Source organism: Rosa chinensis, chromosome 2, assembly GCF_002994745.2.
Source record: "Rosa chinensis cultivar Old Blush chromosome 2, RchiOBHm-V2, whole genome shotgun sequence".
Classification (NCBI taxonomy): domain Eukaryota; kingdom Viridiplantae; phylum Streptophyta; class Magnoliopsida; order Rosales; family Rosaceae; genus Rosa; species Rosa chinensis.
Genome location: NC_037089.1, coordinates 66,181,337 through 66,200,762, shown reverse-complemented (window position 1 = coordinate 66,200,762; position 19,426 = coordinate 66,181,337). Strand labels below are relative to the sequence as shown.

At 39.5% G+C, this 19,426-nt stretch overlaps 1 protein-coding gene and 1 pseudogene across 2 annotated transcripts; one reads left to right on the top strand and one right to left on the bottom strand.

Annotated features, from left to right (window-relative positions):
* The first annotated feature begins 2,402 nt into the window (after positions 1–2,402).
* LOC112184790 lies at positions 2,403–8,258 on the top strand (annotated as a pseudogene).
* A 3,621-nt stretch (positions 8,259–11,879) lies between these two features.
* On the bottom strand, positions 11,880–18,705 carry LOC112188120 (beta-amyrin synthase). 2 transcript variants are annotated; one of them, XM_040515523.1, is made up of 19 exons: positions 18,499–18,705; positions 16,737–16,922; positions 16,394–16,483; positions 16,070–16,267; positions 15,803–15,887; positions 15,395–15,561; positions 14,602–14,790; positions 14,399–14,512; positions 14,162–14,281; positions 13,913–14,035; positions 13,719–13,817; positions 13,504–13,560; positions 13,354–13,400; positions 13,124–13,267; positions 12,816–12,993; positions 12,544–12,624; positions 12,341–12,424; positions 12,116–12,245; positions 11,880–11,924 (listed from the first exon to the last, which is right to left on the bottom strand). In XM_040515523.1, the coding sequence occupies exons 1-18, from the start codon at positions 18,703–18,705 to the stop codon at positions 12,126–12,128; spliced, it is 2,289 nt and encodes a 762-aa protein (XP_040371457.1). In that variant the 3' UTR covers positions 11,880–11,924; positions 12,116–12,125. The 2 variants fall into 2 exon arrangements, with proteins under 2 accessions (XP_040371457.1, XP_024182935.1); XM_024327167.2 differs by having other exon boundaries at positions 11,899–12,245.
* Positions 18,706–19,426: the final 721 nt, after the last annotated feature.

Below are 19,426 nucleotides of genomic sequence, written 5' to 3'. Positions count from 1 at the left end.
GGATCATCATATCACGACCTGGGTGTCCCAAATGATTGTGCCAAAGCCTATATGTGTTGGAATCCATAGATCATCTCTCATAACATGATTGGATTCAATAATTCGAATAATGGTTGCATAAAACCCACTAGATCGACACATAAGTTTCTCTAAGACTCTTTTATGTCCATAGTCATTAGAGGTGATGATGCAAAGGAACTCTTGTCCATTCTCACAATGTGTTTCCACATCAAAACCAGTGGCTCTTATATCTTTGAAGCTCAATAGGGTTCTTCCAGCCCTAGGAGCATAAAGAGCTTCAGTGGCATTTATATTTGTGCCATTAGGCAACATAAATTGGGCTGGTCCTCTACCATGAATCAATTGTGATGATCCAACCATTGTAGTCATAGAAGATCGAGTAGGCATCATCCATAGGAATAATTGCCTATTTTGAAGGATTGTATGTGTAGTTGCACTATCCACGAGGCATTCTAGCTCTCCGGGAAACATACTGAAAAATAATAAAGTTCGAAATTAAAATATGTCTGAGACATTTCAAAAAAAAAAAAATCGATACTTTATCAATAAAATAGCCAATGATTACATCAAAGTTTCTTGACCAAAATCTAATCCAAAAGAAAAATCAAACCGTAGACAAATTGTAGTCACTCAATCCATTCGTTAACTCCAATTTAGTTGTGACCAGGTACGGTAAGGCGAGATTTTGGTGGAGCATTGCTCACTTTTAAAACCGTTCTCTCAGTTCAAACCTTTCCTAGACATCACAATTACTCTTGGATGAGCCTAGTGAGAAAGAGTTAATACAATAAGTCATTTTATTGATTAAGGCATAATTTCCATTACATAATTCTTGGAAAAATAAAGGATACTAATCAAAATCTGCAGCATCCTTATGCAATTCTTTGTCAGATTTGAAGTCCGCTATTGTGAGGTTGACATCATTGTCATCACCATCATCTCCTTCTTCGGCAAGATAGACTTCTTGCTCTCTTAGGTCGCTATATACCTTGGAACGCGCAGCTAATTGATTGCTTGCATTGCATTTCTTGAACCAATGCTCACTTGATCCACATCGATGACACACGTCATTATGATTGCCTCCCTTTAATTGAGGTGCATTGTTTTCACTCGGTTGGCATCCCCTAGAGGGATTGACTCCATTCCAACAGCCTTAGATGGCTTCACCATGTCCTGGAGCCCTACGGCCTCCTCTCCCATGTTGCCATGTATCACCACATGTCTGTGCTTCATTTTGACGATTACCTTCCTTTGTAGTGTGGTTGTATGGACCAATACATCCGTTTTGTCCCTTATTTTTAGGGTTCCTCTCCTTGCGCCCTCTTTTGGGTGCATTATTATAATTCGCCTCTTGAATGCTCTTAGTTTTGATTGGCCTTGAATTATAATTCTTCACGAGGATATTATCATGTTTTTCAGCTACGTACGGACATAACATTGATAAGCTGATCAAATCTCGTGATTCGTCTAGCATTGTACTCACCTCTGTATTGCTTGGGTACCAAAATTGCTGAGACAGGGAAGGTGGAGAGGGTTTTCTCAATTGGCTCTTGCTCCATGACGGGTTGTCCACAGAACCCCAACATGGTTTTGAGGCGTAGTGCTTTTGAATTATATTCAGCTACGGACTTGAAGTCGGCAAATCGTAGATTGCTTCATTGAACCTTCAATTCGGGGAGGAAGGAGTCCTTGTCATTACCAAAGCGCTCTTCTAGCGCAACCCATAATTCGCTATCATCCTTGATCTCCATGTATTCCAAGCGGAGTGATTTATCCATGTGGTGTCTTATCAAGATGAGAGCGGTGGCATTATTTGTAGCCGTACGCTCAAAAATAAGCGCAGGGTTTGGTGCTTGAATTGCGGGTAGGATCCCTTTTGAAGTGAGATAGTTTTCAACATTCGTGACCTAACTATGATATTCTGAGCCAGTTGAGTCAAGTATTGGAAAGTCGAGCTTCAGTTTCGACATCCTAAAAACAAGAAGAAGAAGTATATTAGTTTCGGAGTTAAAACTTCCACAACAACTAATAAATAACAAGATTTCCGAGCAATGCTACCAAGAAATCGATTTCCACGAAATTTTGGATTAGACGGAAACAATGATATTTATATGGTCATAAATTGATGCTTACGGACGCTCTTAGTTCGTTTATAGCATGAATCCCCACGATTCCGCTTTTCAAGAATCGAACCCACGTTATAAGAAAGGTGGGATGTAGAAGAAGGGAGGTTGCAAGTCCCCGAGAAAAAGAAGAAGAAAGTAAATTTCAAAAGCAGGAACTTTAATTTTAAAAACTTACTTGTTTGTTTGGAGCTTGAAACCTTGAAATCTTGAACTTGTAGTTGATGTAGATTAAGTGGGAAGGCCTTGGATGGCTTGATGGTGTGCGGTAGGTGTGTGGACAGCAGCAAGCAGTTGCTGCCGAACATAGGGGCCGAGAGTTGCCTTGCAGAAGCGCTGCAGGAGCAGCAGGCGCATGGGCGCGAGATGGCAACAGGGAGACTGACGTGCAGGGAGGGCTGCGAGGGCAGCAGGCATGCGACAGAGCTGCAAGGGTAGTAGGAGGTAGGCTAGCGCGGGCTAGGTGCAGATGTGGTGAAGTTAATGGTGAGGAAGATTTCAGTTTTGGGTTTTGAATTTTTGTGGTTAGGGCTCGTGCTGATAACGTATTTTTCTGATAACGTGTTTAAAAATAAAGGATTCGAGAGAGATTGATGAGAGAATTGTGTATTTCATTATTGAGAATAGGAGTCCTATATATAGGGATTACAAAATACATGTTCTAATGGTACAAGGAAAACTATTCGAATAGGACTAGGAATTCTAGAACATTCTCTCCTATTACAATCATGGAACTAATCCTAGTTTGATTAGGCACACATAAGTCGATTTCCTTCAACATGATGCGTATTCTTGGAGAAGGCACTGAGGGTGGTTGAGATAATGCCTGTGCAAGGGCCCGAAAATGGATTCTTGACAGCAATGGTGCACAATATTCTGCTTCATGGGGAAAGACCTGGATTGGCGATATGAAATACTAGAAAGCAAGCCAGCTTTTATGCTGGATTTGTATCATGCGTGATATCGTTGGCTGAGTTTACTTGTTGTGTTACAGATACTTGGTGTTTATGATTGGGAAGGATGCAACCCTATATACCCCCGGAGTTTTGGACTTACCCCACTCTGCTTCCTTTTCATCCATTTAAAAATAAATATAATTAGTCTGCAAAATTTTATTCAGTACTTTCTATTTCTTATTAGTACCACTTCACATGTTATTAGTACTACTTCACATGTGCATTGCAGCAAAGATGTTGTGCTACTGTAGGTTAACTTACCTACCTATGTCCTACTTTTATGCAAAAAAAATTGTTGGCCCAATCACTCCTCTCGTTGAACAATTGAGACAAGAAATTTACTGTGAACCTTACAGTGAAATTAAGTGGAGTAAAGTGCGCCATCATTGTGCAAAGGCGACTCTATGTTTTGGTGGCTTAGTCCATACCATTATGCAAGCTTAAACAAACTGGTATACATATTATTTGATTAATGTAGGAAGATAACTACTATCCTCATGGAAGGGTACAACGTTTTATGTGGGACACTCTTTACCATGTTTGTGAGCGTCTTCTTGCTTGGTGGCCTTTAAGAAGATCAGAGACAATGCTATTCAATTTACCATTGACCAAATCCATTATGAAGATGAGAACAGTCGCTACATTACCATTGGATGTATCGAAAAGGTGAGAGCTGGCCTAGTCATGGGTGATTGGGTGTATATATGTTCCTGCTGGTTAATTCTAATGATCTAATAATGGATGCCATTTCATTTGGACAGCCATTGACGATGCTTGCCTATTGGGTTGAGGATCCTAGCGGAGAAGCTTTTAAGAAGCATCTTCCTAGACTTGATGATTATATTTGGCTTGGTGAAGATGGAATCAAGATTCAGAGTTTTGGTAGCCAGACTTGGGATTGTTCTCTTGCAATCCAAGTTTTTCTTGCTGGGAATCTCCATAATGAATTTGGACCTATACTTAAGAAAGCACATGACTTCCTAAAGATATCACAGGTATCATATTTAACTATTTACCCTTGTTAGTGAATCCAATTCAGCCTGGATCGCATCTCACCATTTAGGCCAATTCGCTCTTCGTTAACATTCTTCAACAGAGCGAGGTTCGATATCATTATGTTCTATGATTCCTTGAGAAATAGAATATACAAACACATCATCAAGGATAATAAAGTTTCTCTTCAACGTCTCATGTACACTAGTGTAATTCATGGAGATCTCTCATTCTCTAGAATTAGTTCTGAGATTGGAACATCCCCCAATGATGTCTCTTAGACATAACCATAATCTGGAATATCTTCATGAGACCGATTATCTATATCGATGATTAATGAATCTTTTTGTGCCAAGCTCGCTTTCTTTCTTGGACAAGAATCCATCGAATCTTTAGGCCTCCCTCGTTTCCTTGCAGGGAGGCTAGCCTTAGCCACAATGCCATCTCTACTAGGGACGGCGGCGCCATGCCTTTCTCCCCTAAGTATGGCGTCATATCCTCCACTTTTGGAGATATCAATCCTTGCAGGTACATTTCCAGCAGGTATGTGTGATCTCGTCACTTTAGCGATATCAGAAAACTCATCAGGCATCGAATCTGCTACTTTATGAAGATCGAGAATTCTCCGCACTTCAATTTCAAACTGTGTTGTTCGGGGATCAAGATGAGACAAAGTGGGGACAGACCACGACAATTCCTATCGTTCCTGTTGAACATTAGTGTTCTTATCTCCCCCTAACGACGGGAAGACTGTCTCATCAAAGTGACAATCCTCAAATCTAGAGGTAAAGAGATCGCCTGTCAAGGGTTCTAAGTAGCAGATAGTGGTTGGAGAGTCATATCCAACATAAATGCCTAATCGTCTTTGAGGACCCATTTTGGCGCACTGTGGCGGCGTTATTGGCACATAAACTGCACACCCAAGTATGCGTAAGTGTCAGACATCAGGCTCATATCTAGTAACCATCTGGGACGCAAAAAAAGGTTGAGTGGCAGTAGGCCTCAGACTAATAAGCACGGCTGCATGCAATATTGCATAGCCCTAAGAAGAAACAGGGAGATTGGTGTGCATAACCAATGCTCTAGCAACCATTTGAAGTCTTTTAATGGCGGCTTCTACGAGGCCATTTTGGGTGTGAACATGAGGAACATGATGTTCAACCTCAATCCCAATGGACAAGCAATAATCATCAAAAAATTTGATGTAAACTCCCCAGCATTGTCAAGATGTATTGACTTAATCGGATGATTAGGGTGGTGAGCCCTTAATTTAATCATTTGTGCAAGGAGTTTAGCAACTGCAGCGTTCCTTGTGGACAATAGCATGACATGTGACCAGCGTGTCGATGCATCAACCAACACCATAAAATATCTAAATGGTGCGCAAGATGGTTGAATAGGTCCACAAATATCACCTTGGATTATTTATAAGAATGGTATATTTTCTTTAGTGTCCTTTGCATAGGATGGTTTAGATCCTAACTTTGCTAAAGAGCAGACTTTCCAAAACGAAAGATAAGCTATAGAAGCATAAAATTGGGCCAAGGAGGCATTGGTGGCGTCAAAGCCAACTTTGGGCCCCAGGGGGTAGGCGACTCCAGCCAATGATGGCCGGTTTTGCCTAGGAGAGGTGCCATATGGCGCGAGTGCCCTTCCTTAGACCGAATTTTGGATTTGACTTTTTTTTTTGTTTTGAAAAATGGATGTCCGTGTGAATTCTTTAGTATACGGATCATCATATCACGACCTGGGTGCCCCAAACGGTCATGCCAAAGCCTATATGTGTCAGAATCCCATAAGTCGTCTCTCATGACATGGTTGGTGTAATACCCCGAAAAAATCCAAATTAAATTCCATGGTTTTTTAGAAATGATTTCGCAGTAGTGGGAGCGAGTTCGAAGCTTGGAGAAGTTGTGGAATTAGTTCGAACGATTTTATTTTAGAAACCGAACATTATTTAGAGTTACGACAAATCGACTTTTGATACGTACGAAATTTGGGAAAACTTCCTTCATGAAAGTTGTAGAGCTCGTCGATACGAGTCCGTGCTTATGCGGAACACAAGGATCGGAATTTGTATGAATTAGTTATCTCATTTAGAATAATTTCCAAGTTTAGTATATATATTTTTGGAAACTTTCCCCATTTAGGGTTTCCATTTCTGTCAGCTGTTTTCTTCCTCTTCTCTTTCGTTTTCTCTCTCTCTCAGCCGAAACGAGCTCAAAACAGAGCAATTATTCACCAGCTGATCTCTCCCTCCTCATGCCTCCTTAAGACGTCGGACCACCTCTATTAGCTTTTCCTCGACCTTGCGCAACTGCCAGTGGCAGCCTTGCACCTCAACAAGGCTGAAAGCGGTGACGGTGGACTTGGCTCCGTTTTGAGCCGATTTCAAGTCGATCTAGATATCTCGAGTTACAGGACACCAATTCTCGTGATTTTTGTCTCATTGGACTCGCCTCAACTTCTTGAACAAGCACCAAGAAGGAACGGACCTGGGTAGATCGATTTCACGTTCGTCAGGGCTCAACCCTTCTAGATCGAAAAACAACCTTTCGATCCAGATATCTCCAGTTACAGACCACTATTCCTTGTGATTCTTGGCCTGGTGAACTCGCCTTGAGTTTTTGAACAAGTATCCAGAAGGGATCGAGGTGAGTGGTGGAAGTTTTTACGTCGAACTGGAGCTCGCCGGTTTCTGGAAAATTTCCGGCCAAACCGGACTGTTCTAGGTAATTTTCGACCACTTTCTTTCATTTTCTGACTTCAAGCTAGTTATGAAAGTTGCTCAAAATGATTAAACGAAGAGGAAAAGCCCGGCCCCGACACCATAGGAGGTGGTCGACAGCGGATCTGTCCCTATCTCCGGCGGCCTTTCCGGCCACCTCCAGGGATCCCAAGGGCAGTTTCTGCCCATTTTTATGTTCTATATGTCGATATGATCATTTCTATATATAGCATGTAAATTTTGGAGATCGTATGATTAAGTTATGAATTTTACAATTTCGATCGTTTGATTTGTGATCTGTGAAGATCGGATCGTCCAATCGACTAGTAGTTTTGATATATTGATCGTAGGAATGTCCCGATGACTTTGTGTGGTCACGGGTGAAGATCCGACCGTTGGATCTTCGTATAAGTACGTTTTATGAATTGTGTGCTCAGTTGAGACCGTATTTGATTAGGTGATTGACGGTTTGAGTTGGCGGACGATTGTGAATCGTATTTTGAGCTGTTGAGATGATGCAGTAGGATTAGAGGTGAGTAAATCTCACATGGTTCATTTACGAACCGAATTTTCTTATTGCACAATTAATTGCTATGCATGAAAAATGGATTTAAGGAATGAGTTTTTAAGTATATAAAAAATGAATTTCTTGGTTTTTACTCCGTGTGAACTATAGTTGGTATTAGTGGTCATTCCTGAGTGGATGATTACGTATATATATATATATATATATATATACGTGATTATATATGAAATGGTGTGACATTGAGGTGTGTGTGCAATTGTGATAGCTTGTTATGATATGATATTGTTTGTGCAATTGCCATGATTAATTGTGATAATGATGATTGATGAATGTTTTTGATAAGTATGTTGACCTTGTGAGTTGATTAGAAAGTACAGAATATAGGGTTCAGAGGACCAAATGGTCTAAGGTTCTTTGGTTTAATGATAACTGGAGTGTATGTGTTCTGAGGACAGGGAAAAGGTCCAAAGTTCGACGGTTAAATGTTAACCGAAGTATATTGTTTTGAGGACAGGGAGGTCCAAAGTTCGAGGGTTATTAAGTTAACCTGAGAATATGTTGTTACTTGAACCTAGGCCAAGGTGACAGGTACGACGTAGTTAGAGCTCTAACATGTTGTGGGATGGGACCAAAGTGGTGATATTTGTGGTTAGGAGATTGAGGGAATGTATTCCTTGTTGTTTTTCCGTGAGTTGTTTGACGTTTTCTTTGTGGATGTTGAGATTGTTGGTTGTTTACTTGAGTTAAAAGAATTGTGATTTAATAAATCAACCGTTCATGTCTTTTTTACTCACTAGCTTTGCAAAAAGCTTACCGGATTTTGTGTTGTTGCAATCCCGGTACACTATTCAAACGGTGTATCGGATAATCCTGCAGGTCAGGATAATCAGGGTGGAGAGCAAGCTGAGTAGGGCAGCAGGGTTGAGGTCAGCACTTGGTCTGTTTTGGTGTGTTTGAAGACTCTTTTGAGCCCAACGTTTTATTTATGTTGGTATTGTAATATTTGACCTGAGAGATAGTTTGCTACGAGGTTTGTGTTATGGTTTGTGAGATGTTGGTTTATAAAAAAAAATTCAGGATGATATTTGTATTGGTTATTATATTCATGTTTCGGATTTGAATTTATTATTCAAATTCTGGGCGTGACAGTTGGATTCAATGATTCAGATAGTGGTTGCATACAACCCACTAGAGCGACATATAAATTTCTCTAATACTGGTTTATATCCGTAGTCATTAGAGGTAATGCAAAGGAACTCTTGTCCATTCTCACAATGTGTTTCCACATGAAAACCATTGGCTCTTATATCTTTAAAACTCAATAGGGTTCTTCTGGCCCTAGGAGCATATAGAACTTCGGTGACATTAATGTTTGTACCATTTGGCAACATAAATTGGGCTGGTCCTCTACCATGATGATCTAGCCATTGTAGTCACAGAAGATCGAGTAGGCGTCATCCATAGAAAAAGTTGCCTACTTTGAAGAATAGTATGTGTGGTTGCACTATCCATGAGGCATTCTAGCTCTCCAGGAAACATACTGGAAAATAATAAAGTTCGGAATTAAAATATGTCCAAGACATTAAATAATAAAATGATACTTTATTAATAAAAATAGCCAATGATTACATCAAAGTTTCTTAACCAAAGTCTAATCCAAAAAATAAAAATCAAACTTAGACAAATTGTAGTCACTCAATCCATTTGGTAACTCCAATTTAGTTGTGACCAGGTATGGTAAGGCGAGATTTTGGTGGAGCAAAGCTCTCTTTTAAAACCGTTCTCTCAGTTCAAACCTTTCCTAGACATCACAATTAATTGGGTGAGCCTAGTGAGAAAGAGTTAAAAACAAAATGTCATTTATTGACTAAGGCATAATTGCCATTACATAATACTTGGAAAATAAAAAGGACTAATCCAATCAAAGTCTCCGGCATCCTTGTGCACTTCATCTCCAGCTATGAAGTCCTCTATGGTGAGATTGACGTCTTCACCATCTTCTTCTTCTTCTTCTTCTTCAAGGCAGACCTCTTGCTCCATCAGGTCCCTGTATGCCTTGTATCTTGCAGCTAGTTGCTCGCTTGCTATGCATTGTTTGAACCAATGCTCACTTGATCCACATCGATGACACACGTGTCATTGTGCTTGCCTCCCATTAATTGAGGTGCACGTTATGGACGTTCCCTAGGAGGGTTGGCGCCACCATCACAGTCCATGGCGCCACTACCATAGCCGGCGGAACCACGGCCACCTCTCCCACGTGTAGCGTTACCACCACATGTACCCGCTCCAGTGTTGCGGTTACCTTCCTTGTTAGGGAGGTTATATGGACCCACACACCCATCATGTCCCTTATTCTTAGGGTTCCGCTCCTTACACCTTCCTTTGGGTGCATTATAATTCGCCTCATGAATGCTTTTAGTTCCAACGGGCCTTGAATTATAATTCTACACGAGTATGTTATCATGTTTTTCATCAACGGACATAACATTGATAAGCCTATTAAACCTCGTGATCCGTCCAACATTGTATTCGTTTCGATATTGCTTTAATACCAAGATTGTTGAGACGGGGAAGGTGGAGATAATTTTCTCAATTAGCGCTTGCTCTATGACAGGCTGTCCACAAAACCTCAACATGGATTTGAGGCGAAGAGCTTCTGAATTATATTCATCAACAGTTTTGAAGTCAACAACACACAGGTTGCTCTATTGGACCTTCAAATCAGGGAGGAGGGAATCTTGGACATTGCCAAAACACTCTTCTAGCGCTACCCATAATTCTCTTGCACCTCTAATCGACGTATACTCCAAACGGAGTGATTTATCCATGTGTCGTCACATCAAGATGACTGCTCGAGCATTCTTAGTGGCTATAAACGTGATCCGGATTTGGTGGCTGGATTACGGGTAATATCCCGAAAGAAGTGAGGTGGTTCTCAAAGTCGGTTACCCAGCTATGGTATTCTGAACCCGTTGAGTCAAGCATGAGAAAGTCAAGTCTTGGTTCATTCGACATCCTGAAAATAAGAAGAAGAAATATATTAGTATCGGAGTAAAATCACTAATAATAAGATTTTCGAGCTATGCTACTAAGAAATCAATTTCCAAGTTTATTTGGATTAGACCGAAACAATGATGTTTAATATGGTCAAAGATCGATGCTTGCGGACGCTCTTAGTCCGACGATCACGAACTCTCTGAGTTCGTATATAGCGTAAATCCCCACAATTCTGCTTATTAAATAATCGAACCCACATTATAGAAAGGTGGGATGGAGGATAAGGGCCGGTTGCAAATCCTCGAATAAAATAAAGAAATTTAAAAGACAAGAAAGCGGGAACTTTAATCCAAAAACTTACTTGTTGATTCAGGGGTTGAAAACACGCGTGTGTTTATGCAGGCGTGTTAGAGCAGCGAGGCAGCAGCAGGTGCGCGGGGGTGCTAGGTAGGCAGCAGCGTGAGCAGGAGGCAGGCTGCAGGGGGGGCAGGCAGGCTGGTTGTTAGAGGCAGACGCTAGCGTGGGCTAGCAAGGGTAGCCCAGGGCTGCAGGGGTAGCAGGCACAAGGGTGCGCAGGGACTGCGGGGGCAGCAGGCACACAGGTGCGCAGGGGCTGCGGGGGCAGCAGGCACACAGGTGCGCAGGGGCTGCAGGGGTAGTAGGCACGGGGTGTGCAAGGGCTGTGGGGGCAGCAGACACGGGGGTGCGCAGGGGGCAGGGGCTGCGGGGACAGCAGGCACAGGGCTGCAGCAGGCGGTGTGGCTAGCTCGGGCTAGGGCTTGTACGTGGCAACTTTGGTGAGGAGTGTTTTCGGGTTTTTTAGGGTTTTGGTTTTTAGGGCTCGTGTTGATAACGTGTTGTAGGAAAATATGATTCGAGAGAATGATGAGAGAAAATAGTGTGTTCTATTATTGATAATAGGAGCCCTTTATATAAGGATTTACAAAGTACATACAAGGTAACAGAATCCGAATATAACTAGGAAATCTAGAACTTTCTCCTATCACAACTCTAGAACTAAACCCTAGTTTGAAGAGGCACACTAGATGTCAACATCCTTCAACAAATAGTAAATCAACAATGAAATACACGGAAAAAAAAAAGACAAATAAATAGATTTTGAGCACTTTTTTCCTTATGGGTCAAAAACCCTTTCTAATAAAAAGGAAAAGAAGGTAGTTTGTATTTTTCTTTTTCTTTTCACTTTTGTGATCGAGGATCAAGTTCAAATAGGTGAGGTGCATTGCCCAGTTTGATGTATTTGCTTTTGAGTTAATAAAATTGCTATTTCAATCAAAATAATTTAACCATTTGAAGATGGAGTTTACTTTAATTATAAGATACATGTATTATACATAAACATACATGTATTGTATACACTTGTTCCCTGCCTACAAGATTATGAGGATCTCCAAGCTCTAAGTGCAATTGGACATGGTTGTTGTTCCATGGCTAAGCTTAGCCTCGGTCCTCCTTGTCTTGGATGCCTTGTGTTGAATTTCAAGAACTAGGAGCAACTTCAATAGCTGAATTCTTTCTTGCCTAGGACACTCGCCTTCAGGGGAAAACAAAACACACTAGTACGAACACAAAACAAATCTTAACTATAGTATGAGCGGCGAGGGCTACATTAAGGAGAATAGTAAACACAAGAAACTAGATTGGAAAAACTTGTTTTTATCAAAAAAAAAAAAAAAATAGGAATTCTATCGTTCTTTCTCATATTAATTTCTCACAAAGTATATATTAGAGTTTTACAAACACGTACATCTAGTCATCTACACATCTATCCAGAAGGAGGGAAGGGAACAATATTCTCCGAGAGCCCAAATTGGGAAGATATTCCTGTATGCTGCATAGTGTAACATGGCATTGACATTGAAAACCCCCATCAGTTCCTGTCAAAAGGATAAAGAGAGGAAAGATGAGTAACATATGATAGTATCCCTGTTGCACAATGCACAGTATATAAAAACAAAACACAGAATGGTACCTGTTGGGGAAAATCTCCATTTTCCAATTGAGAATTAATCAAAAGCTTCGCAGCTCTGTGAATGGGAGTAGGGTCTCTCTCGGCCTATTACCAACAAAACCAAAAGAAAAATATATCAATTTGTCAACTTAGGAGGGGACATATGTTAAGAAGTATAGATACTGGGGAATTGGCTAGCACATAAGATATGAATAAATACAAACCTGTCCCCCATGAATTAATCCCATTAGTCCCATTGCAGTCTGCACCAAATTCGACCGGTCGCCTTGAAGAGGTGTATAGATCTGTACAACCATATCCACAGAATAATTTGACTTTACCTGAAGGGATAATATTATGCTTTCCTTTGGCCAATTATTTAACAGCTCAGAACAAATAGCTGAACAGTTAAATATTCGACACTCAAGTCTTTGGGAATCCTACCCCCACCCCCCCTTCATGTAAAGGGGTAGATGAAAAAGAAAGAAGAAAAAACCTTGTTTGTACAAGAAGTATAGCTCTCTCCCCAACCACCATCATTTCTCTGTATTTTGAGTATAAATTCAACACCTCTGCGTATCGCCTCACAATTTTTGTAAGTTCTACCAGCAGCCTTCAACCCTCGGATTGCAAACCATGTTCCATAGATGAAGCAGATTCCCCACCTTCCATACCTGTGAAAGTAATAGCACTAGTCAATCTACTTTTCTTTCTTTTTTTTGAAACGATCTACTTCTTTTCTTCAATTAACAAAGTTCAAACATAAACATGTCTCAAATATATCAATCAAAGGGAAAAAAATACCATGAGCCATCAGGTGTCTGCATGTCTTCAAGGTAACATGCTGCATTTGTGATGAAATCATCGATATGTTTCTTTCTATGCCCAGGGTATAACTTCCTGAATAAAGCTAACGCTTGAATTGAAGATGAAGTGCACTCAACATACCTGCATGACTCTATTGTTTAGGACTCAACGAATGTATGTCTAGAGATAAGGATTCAAAGAATGAAATGTTGGGTGAAGAAGTTTACTCGTATTCAATGACGACATCCTCGAGAAATTCTACTGGATTGAACCACTGAATAAGGAGGGAAAGTATATGCATGTCAATGTAACGACGCACAATAAAATCACAGAACTTTTTAAATTCTTAGCTCATATATAAGATTTTCTCGGTTTACCTCCAACCATTGTGGAGCTCCTGTTGGCTGCCAGGCTGATACACCACCATTTGGATTCTGATCCAAATGATAAAGATTACTACTTGTGATATAAACAAGAAGTAATGAAAAAATACAAATGAGCTAGATGCTTGAGTTAAGTATATAGATCTATAAAGTTACACATATAGATGCAGTACAAGAGAAACTCATAGATAATTCACACTAGTCCTCACTTGTAGAGAAAGTATGACATTGACAGCATCATACAGGCGCTCATATTCAACTGGTTCACCCACGATTTGCGTCGGCATCATTGAAAGCAATAGGCAACACTGTTATAACACATAATTAACCAGTAAGCAATATATGATTGTTATGAATGAGGCTCAGTCCTCAAATCCAGAAAAGCACAGGATTGAAAAGTCACCTTCAAACACTCTGCAGTACAATCAGACACTTGCCATCCATGATCTCGGTCAGAGAAAGTCCAACCACCTTTAGAAATGTGACGGAACCGAGATAAGAAGTCACCAGAAGGATTATCCCTAATCTATAGTGTCACAAGCGAATAAATATTATAGCCAGCCGAATGTAGAAGAAGAAAATATAGGTTTGATGCTCAAGGTTAACAGAAAACAAGAAGAGGAGGCTTTTAGGACTCATTAAGCATGGAGACCTGAGATTTGTTTAGGAATTCATGTGCTTTCTGAAGTACAGATCCAAGTTCATCAGTGTGATTTCCAGCAAGCAAAGCTTGAACAGAAAGACTAGCATCCCATGCCTGGCTACCAAAACTCTAAGTACATATGAAGTATCACAATTAGTATATTCTTTGATGGCCCAAGTAGCACTTCCAATAGAGAAGTACAAGTGAAAGCCCGAGTTCAAAGCTGTAGAAAATAGCTATGCAGACCTGCGTAGTTATTCCATCTTCTGCAACCCATATGTAATCTATAACTCTTGCAAGATGCTTCTTAAAGGGTTTTCCATTCGGATCTTCAATCCAGCAAGCAAGCATCATTAACGGCTGCCAAAAACAATTGAGGTTTCATTATCAAAAATTAGATTTTTTTACACAATGTCTCCCAACTTTTCCTCAATTAAATATTTGACTACCTTTTCCCCACATCCAATTGTTATGTATCGACTATTTTCATCTTCATAATGAATGTGTTCAATAGTTTCTTGAAGAGCCTTCTCTCTCAACTTATTGAAGGGCCAGCAAGAAAGAAGAGGCTCATAAACCATGTTCAGAGAATCCCACATCAAACATTGAAACTTGCCATGGGGATAGTAGTTATCCTCCTGTACTAAAAAATAGATGAGTCGTTACAAACATCTCATTTTTTATAAAATAATCTGGGGTTCGCATCCAAACCCTTATAAACCCATGGGACCTTGATAAAGTAATCTTCACATCCAACCAATTGGCAATGGATGGAGTGGCCCAAACCCTTATAAACTCATTGGCAAGGTTCGCATCCAAACCCTTATAAACCCATGGGACCTTGATAAAGTAATCTTCACATCCAACCAATTGGCAATGGATGGAGTGGCCCAAACCCTTATAAACTCATTGGCAAGGTCTCATTTTTCCCATGCGGGATGTATATATTCTCAACACGCCCCCGCACGTGTGGCGAATTTTCAAGCCATACACGTGGACAATTTTTGGGTGACGTGGAGCCCGTGTGGCCGTTAGGCATGCACACGTGGATAACCCGCTCTGATACCATGATAAAGTAATTTGGGGTTCGCATCCAAAACCAATTGACAATGGATGGAGTGGCCCAAACCCTTATAAACTCATAGGAAAGGTCCCATTTTTCCCATGTGGGATGTATATATTCTCAACAATTTTAGTATGAACTATGAATTAAAGTACAAGGTGCAGATCATATATACTCACCTTTGCACAGAGATGGCGTACTTTGCCCCATTGAATTTCATTGTATGGCTCATTGTACATTTCTTCTCTCAGTTGTAGAATGAGAGGGGTGATGGGGCCAACAAATCTTTTCCCAAACAGATACGATATAGGCAAGTAAGTCAACCGGCAGTAGCAGTACATTTTTGCTGAGCATACAGAAGCTAGATTAGAAAGCTACAGAGATAAAACTAAATGTATAGTTCAATAAGGACTAAAAATCTTATCTTCCAAGGCTAGGAAATAATTCAGTTCAAGTCACAACCTTTCTCCTCAACATAGATTGGACACGTTTCCTACGGTTATCTAACCGGATAAAGATGGAAATTACTGTAACATGCATCAAACGGATGAACTTACCAAGTTACAGTAAAAAGAAATTGAACAAACCTGGATGCAAAGGGAACAAAGACGGGAAAATCCAAAACTCTGGGGGAATCGGGTTGCATCCCTCCCACTCATACACACCGAGTATCTATAGTGGAAGAAAACTAAATGAGAGAGACTGCATTAAGTCATTGGTTCATAGAGTTGTCAACAAATCCGGTTTTAAAGTTACAAATGAAGAAAAACATAGTTCCGCCAAGAATTTTAGCATATAACCCTTGTGAGAATAGCATATATACTAAGCTGTACTGGTTTAGAAAATTTTCATACAGCCATATAAGTCTTTCCCCAGGATGATGAATGTGTTGCACCACCATGATCAAGAATCCACTTGCGTGCTCTTGCACAAGCGTTGTTTAAACCACCATCGGGTCCTTCTCCAAGTAGACGCATGCAAATGTAATTCAGAAGTGTACAAAACATCATACTAGGGGCCTGTATGTGTAATCCCCACCCACCATCCTCATTCTGCAACGTACAAAACTCTTAAGCTCTACTGATACCATATAGAAAAAGGATGAATATATAGAAATTTAAACAAACATCTGATATGTTCATTTCACAAGATATTTAATTAAGTTCTGTGTACTTTACCTGATGACAGTATATATATCTAAGCATTTCCTTAAAATGCTCTGCAGAGAATACCTTACTAAGATGCCCCGTAATATAGAGCGATATGACCTGCATTTTCATACAAACAAAGAAAAGGTGAAAAGTAGTAGTCAAATCTAATTGCTTCAAAACACAGATGTATTAGTTTCATCTTTAGCATGCTTTGCAATATTATTCCAACTGATTGTTAGGCACATAATGATTTAATTGAACTTTCTGGTTTACCAATTAGTGGCAGAAGAACTGCCCTTAGCTTAACAATTTGTGCATTATTGAGAAATTTTATCAGACAGGTTATTGTGGAATTGCATTGCATACTCACCAAGGGAGGAATATAAAACATGGGACCGGCATTTTCAGCAGGCCAATGGCCGTGAGGTGATTGTAAGGCAGAGTAGAAGGTAGCTGCCCTTCTAAATGCAGCGGTGGCCTTTTCATATGTACAGTCCTCACCATCCTCCACCTTGACTTGGGGAATCTTTTGTTTGAACTTTTTCTCTCCCAGAAGCTACAAATTCAATTCGTTAATATTAAAAGAGGAGTATTTTCACTAAATAATCCCTAAAGATTGGACGTAGATGAGAGATTGCATGATCTCATATTAAGCTTATTTCACTAAATAATCCCTAAAGAATGGTCCATCAAAAATGGAAGAAGAAGAAAATAGAGAATTCAGTTTGATTCCAATGATGTTGATATAAGATTTTTGACTGATTCAATGGACAAAATAGCTTCGTTATCTCTAAATTCTTCATTGCTCTACCGTGTCTTTACTCAAATGGCTATTAAATACAATCTATTATGCTTGGCGTCGTTCAATGCAATTTGGGTTGGTGTTCAATACAATTTGGGTTGGTTTACAAAGAACAAAATTCAATTTACAAAATCTTCCTTATTTTTGGCCGTACAATTGTACTGTATATTGTGGTGAAGTAATTATTCTACGATCCCGGACTACCACATAGCATTGCTATGTGGTGATCCGAACAAATAATATCACTTGAATTTAGTGGGGACCTTGCAGGGGATAGAAAAAAAATTAAATGAAGAGAACAATCATAAATAAGTACAACCATATGAGTCAATGACATCAACATGAAGCACCATGTGTACCATATGGTCCCAGACCATATTATAATTTTCCATTGTGGTGACGTGGTGGACTCACGTGAAAAGTCAAGTATATCTTAACATCTATTATTATAGCAGAGAACCCGGATCTCTTACAACAATATCTCTCTCCATTAAATAGCGACTGTTTCTATCTGTACTATTAATAATGGAGGCTTTTTTTTCTTGTCAAAGGGTTTCACCAAATTTTAAAGTGCCAATAATACCCGAAAATAACATAATTATCAAATCAAGCCAATAAAATATAAGTAGACATAGTGTAAAATTGAAAAAATAACTAAACCAACACTATTTTATGTCCCAAAAAAAAAACCACTATTCTGTCTAGTTAACCTATTTTTCATGAACCTCACAATATCACCTGCGAGAAACGCAAGCACGTTGCTAGTTACAATAATATCAACAATGAGCCAAGATTTTGCAAATTTTTTTTTAGGGAGATGGTATCTCATCAAATTCAATCAATTTATCAAAATATATTATTAAACAAAGATAAAAGCGAAGACTTCAAGATGAATGGTTAAAGAAACACGCTATCAGCAAATCGAATGATGCATTACGTATTTTTTAGCACAATATTGTTCACCTAGTCAGTAATTGATCAAGAAATTTATGCTCAACCACCATTGGTTGTAAATCTAACAGTGGAAAACAAAATAACTCAACTTAAAAATAATTATTTCCACCATTGAATTTACATCCAAATGTTGTTGAGCATATTGTTTATTAATAGATAGAGGTGCATGCACGATCTATAATCTTTTCCTTTTTCTTTTTTTTGGTTAGAACTGGGACTAAAAAGAGAAAACTCTCCAACCCTTATTTATTGTGAAAAATAGAAAGAAAAAAATTACAACCAAAGAGGACAAAAAAGACCTGCCTCATGAAAACAATCAGATAGACATTAGAAATAACACAGACAACTTAATTAACATATTCTAATAATGTACTACCTGCATTCGACAGAGGAGGTCACTACAAGCCTGGACTCGGTGACGATTGTTGTAAAAACTTAGCCGAACTTCTTCTACCTCTGCTCGCTCTTCAGGTGTGCCGGCAGCCGGGTCGAACTCCCATGTTTGCCTCCCATGGAAGTTGTTTGTGCTGAACAAGTAAGGGTCATTATTTGCACCTTCGTCTCCAAACCTAAGCTTCCACATTTTTCTAGTTTAATTCTCTGCAGTGATTAGTGATAGAACAAGCAGGTAAGCTTCCAGCCTTCCATATATATAGCTAGAGCCTAGAAGGATAGGAATAGGTATGAGGACGTATAGGTATATATAGCTAGAGCCTAGAGGAATAGGGAATAGTTATGAGTATGTATAGGCCGGCGGTACTTCTCGAATCTCCGATGTGAATCCACTAAGGGGCCTCGTGTGTAGGTTTGTAGCTTCTTTACCTCCTGAATATATAATTATATTTTATGCTTACTTACCCATGGGAGCCTTTTTAATGAGAACCACTATAAAGAGGACTTTTGTGTGAGACCTACTTTTTCAATCATATTTTTGTAAATCAACCATTAGATGTTTAGATATTTATGTGTAGATTATTTATGCAATTTTTGAACCAAATTGAAAATCATTAAGACATTCATAATCGTGATGTATCAGTTATGAACAAGAACTATTATGTTTGACAGATTTGGTTCATGCATTAATTTGATCTAGTTCAATACCTTAACAATTAGCAATTTAAAAGAAAATTTTTCAGAAGTGATCTACTCATGCATGCATACATAAACATCTAATGGTTGATTTACCATGATATAATCAAAAAGTGGGTCTCCCAAACCGTGGATTAGAAAGTTCTCAACTAGTCCTCATTAGAATTATAATCATCGAAATGATTGTGGATTTATCATCACCTAGCGCTAGAACT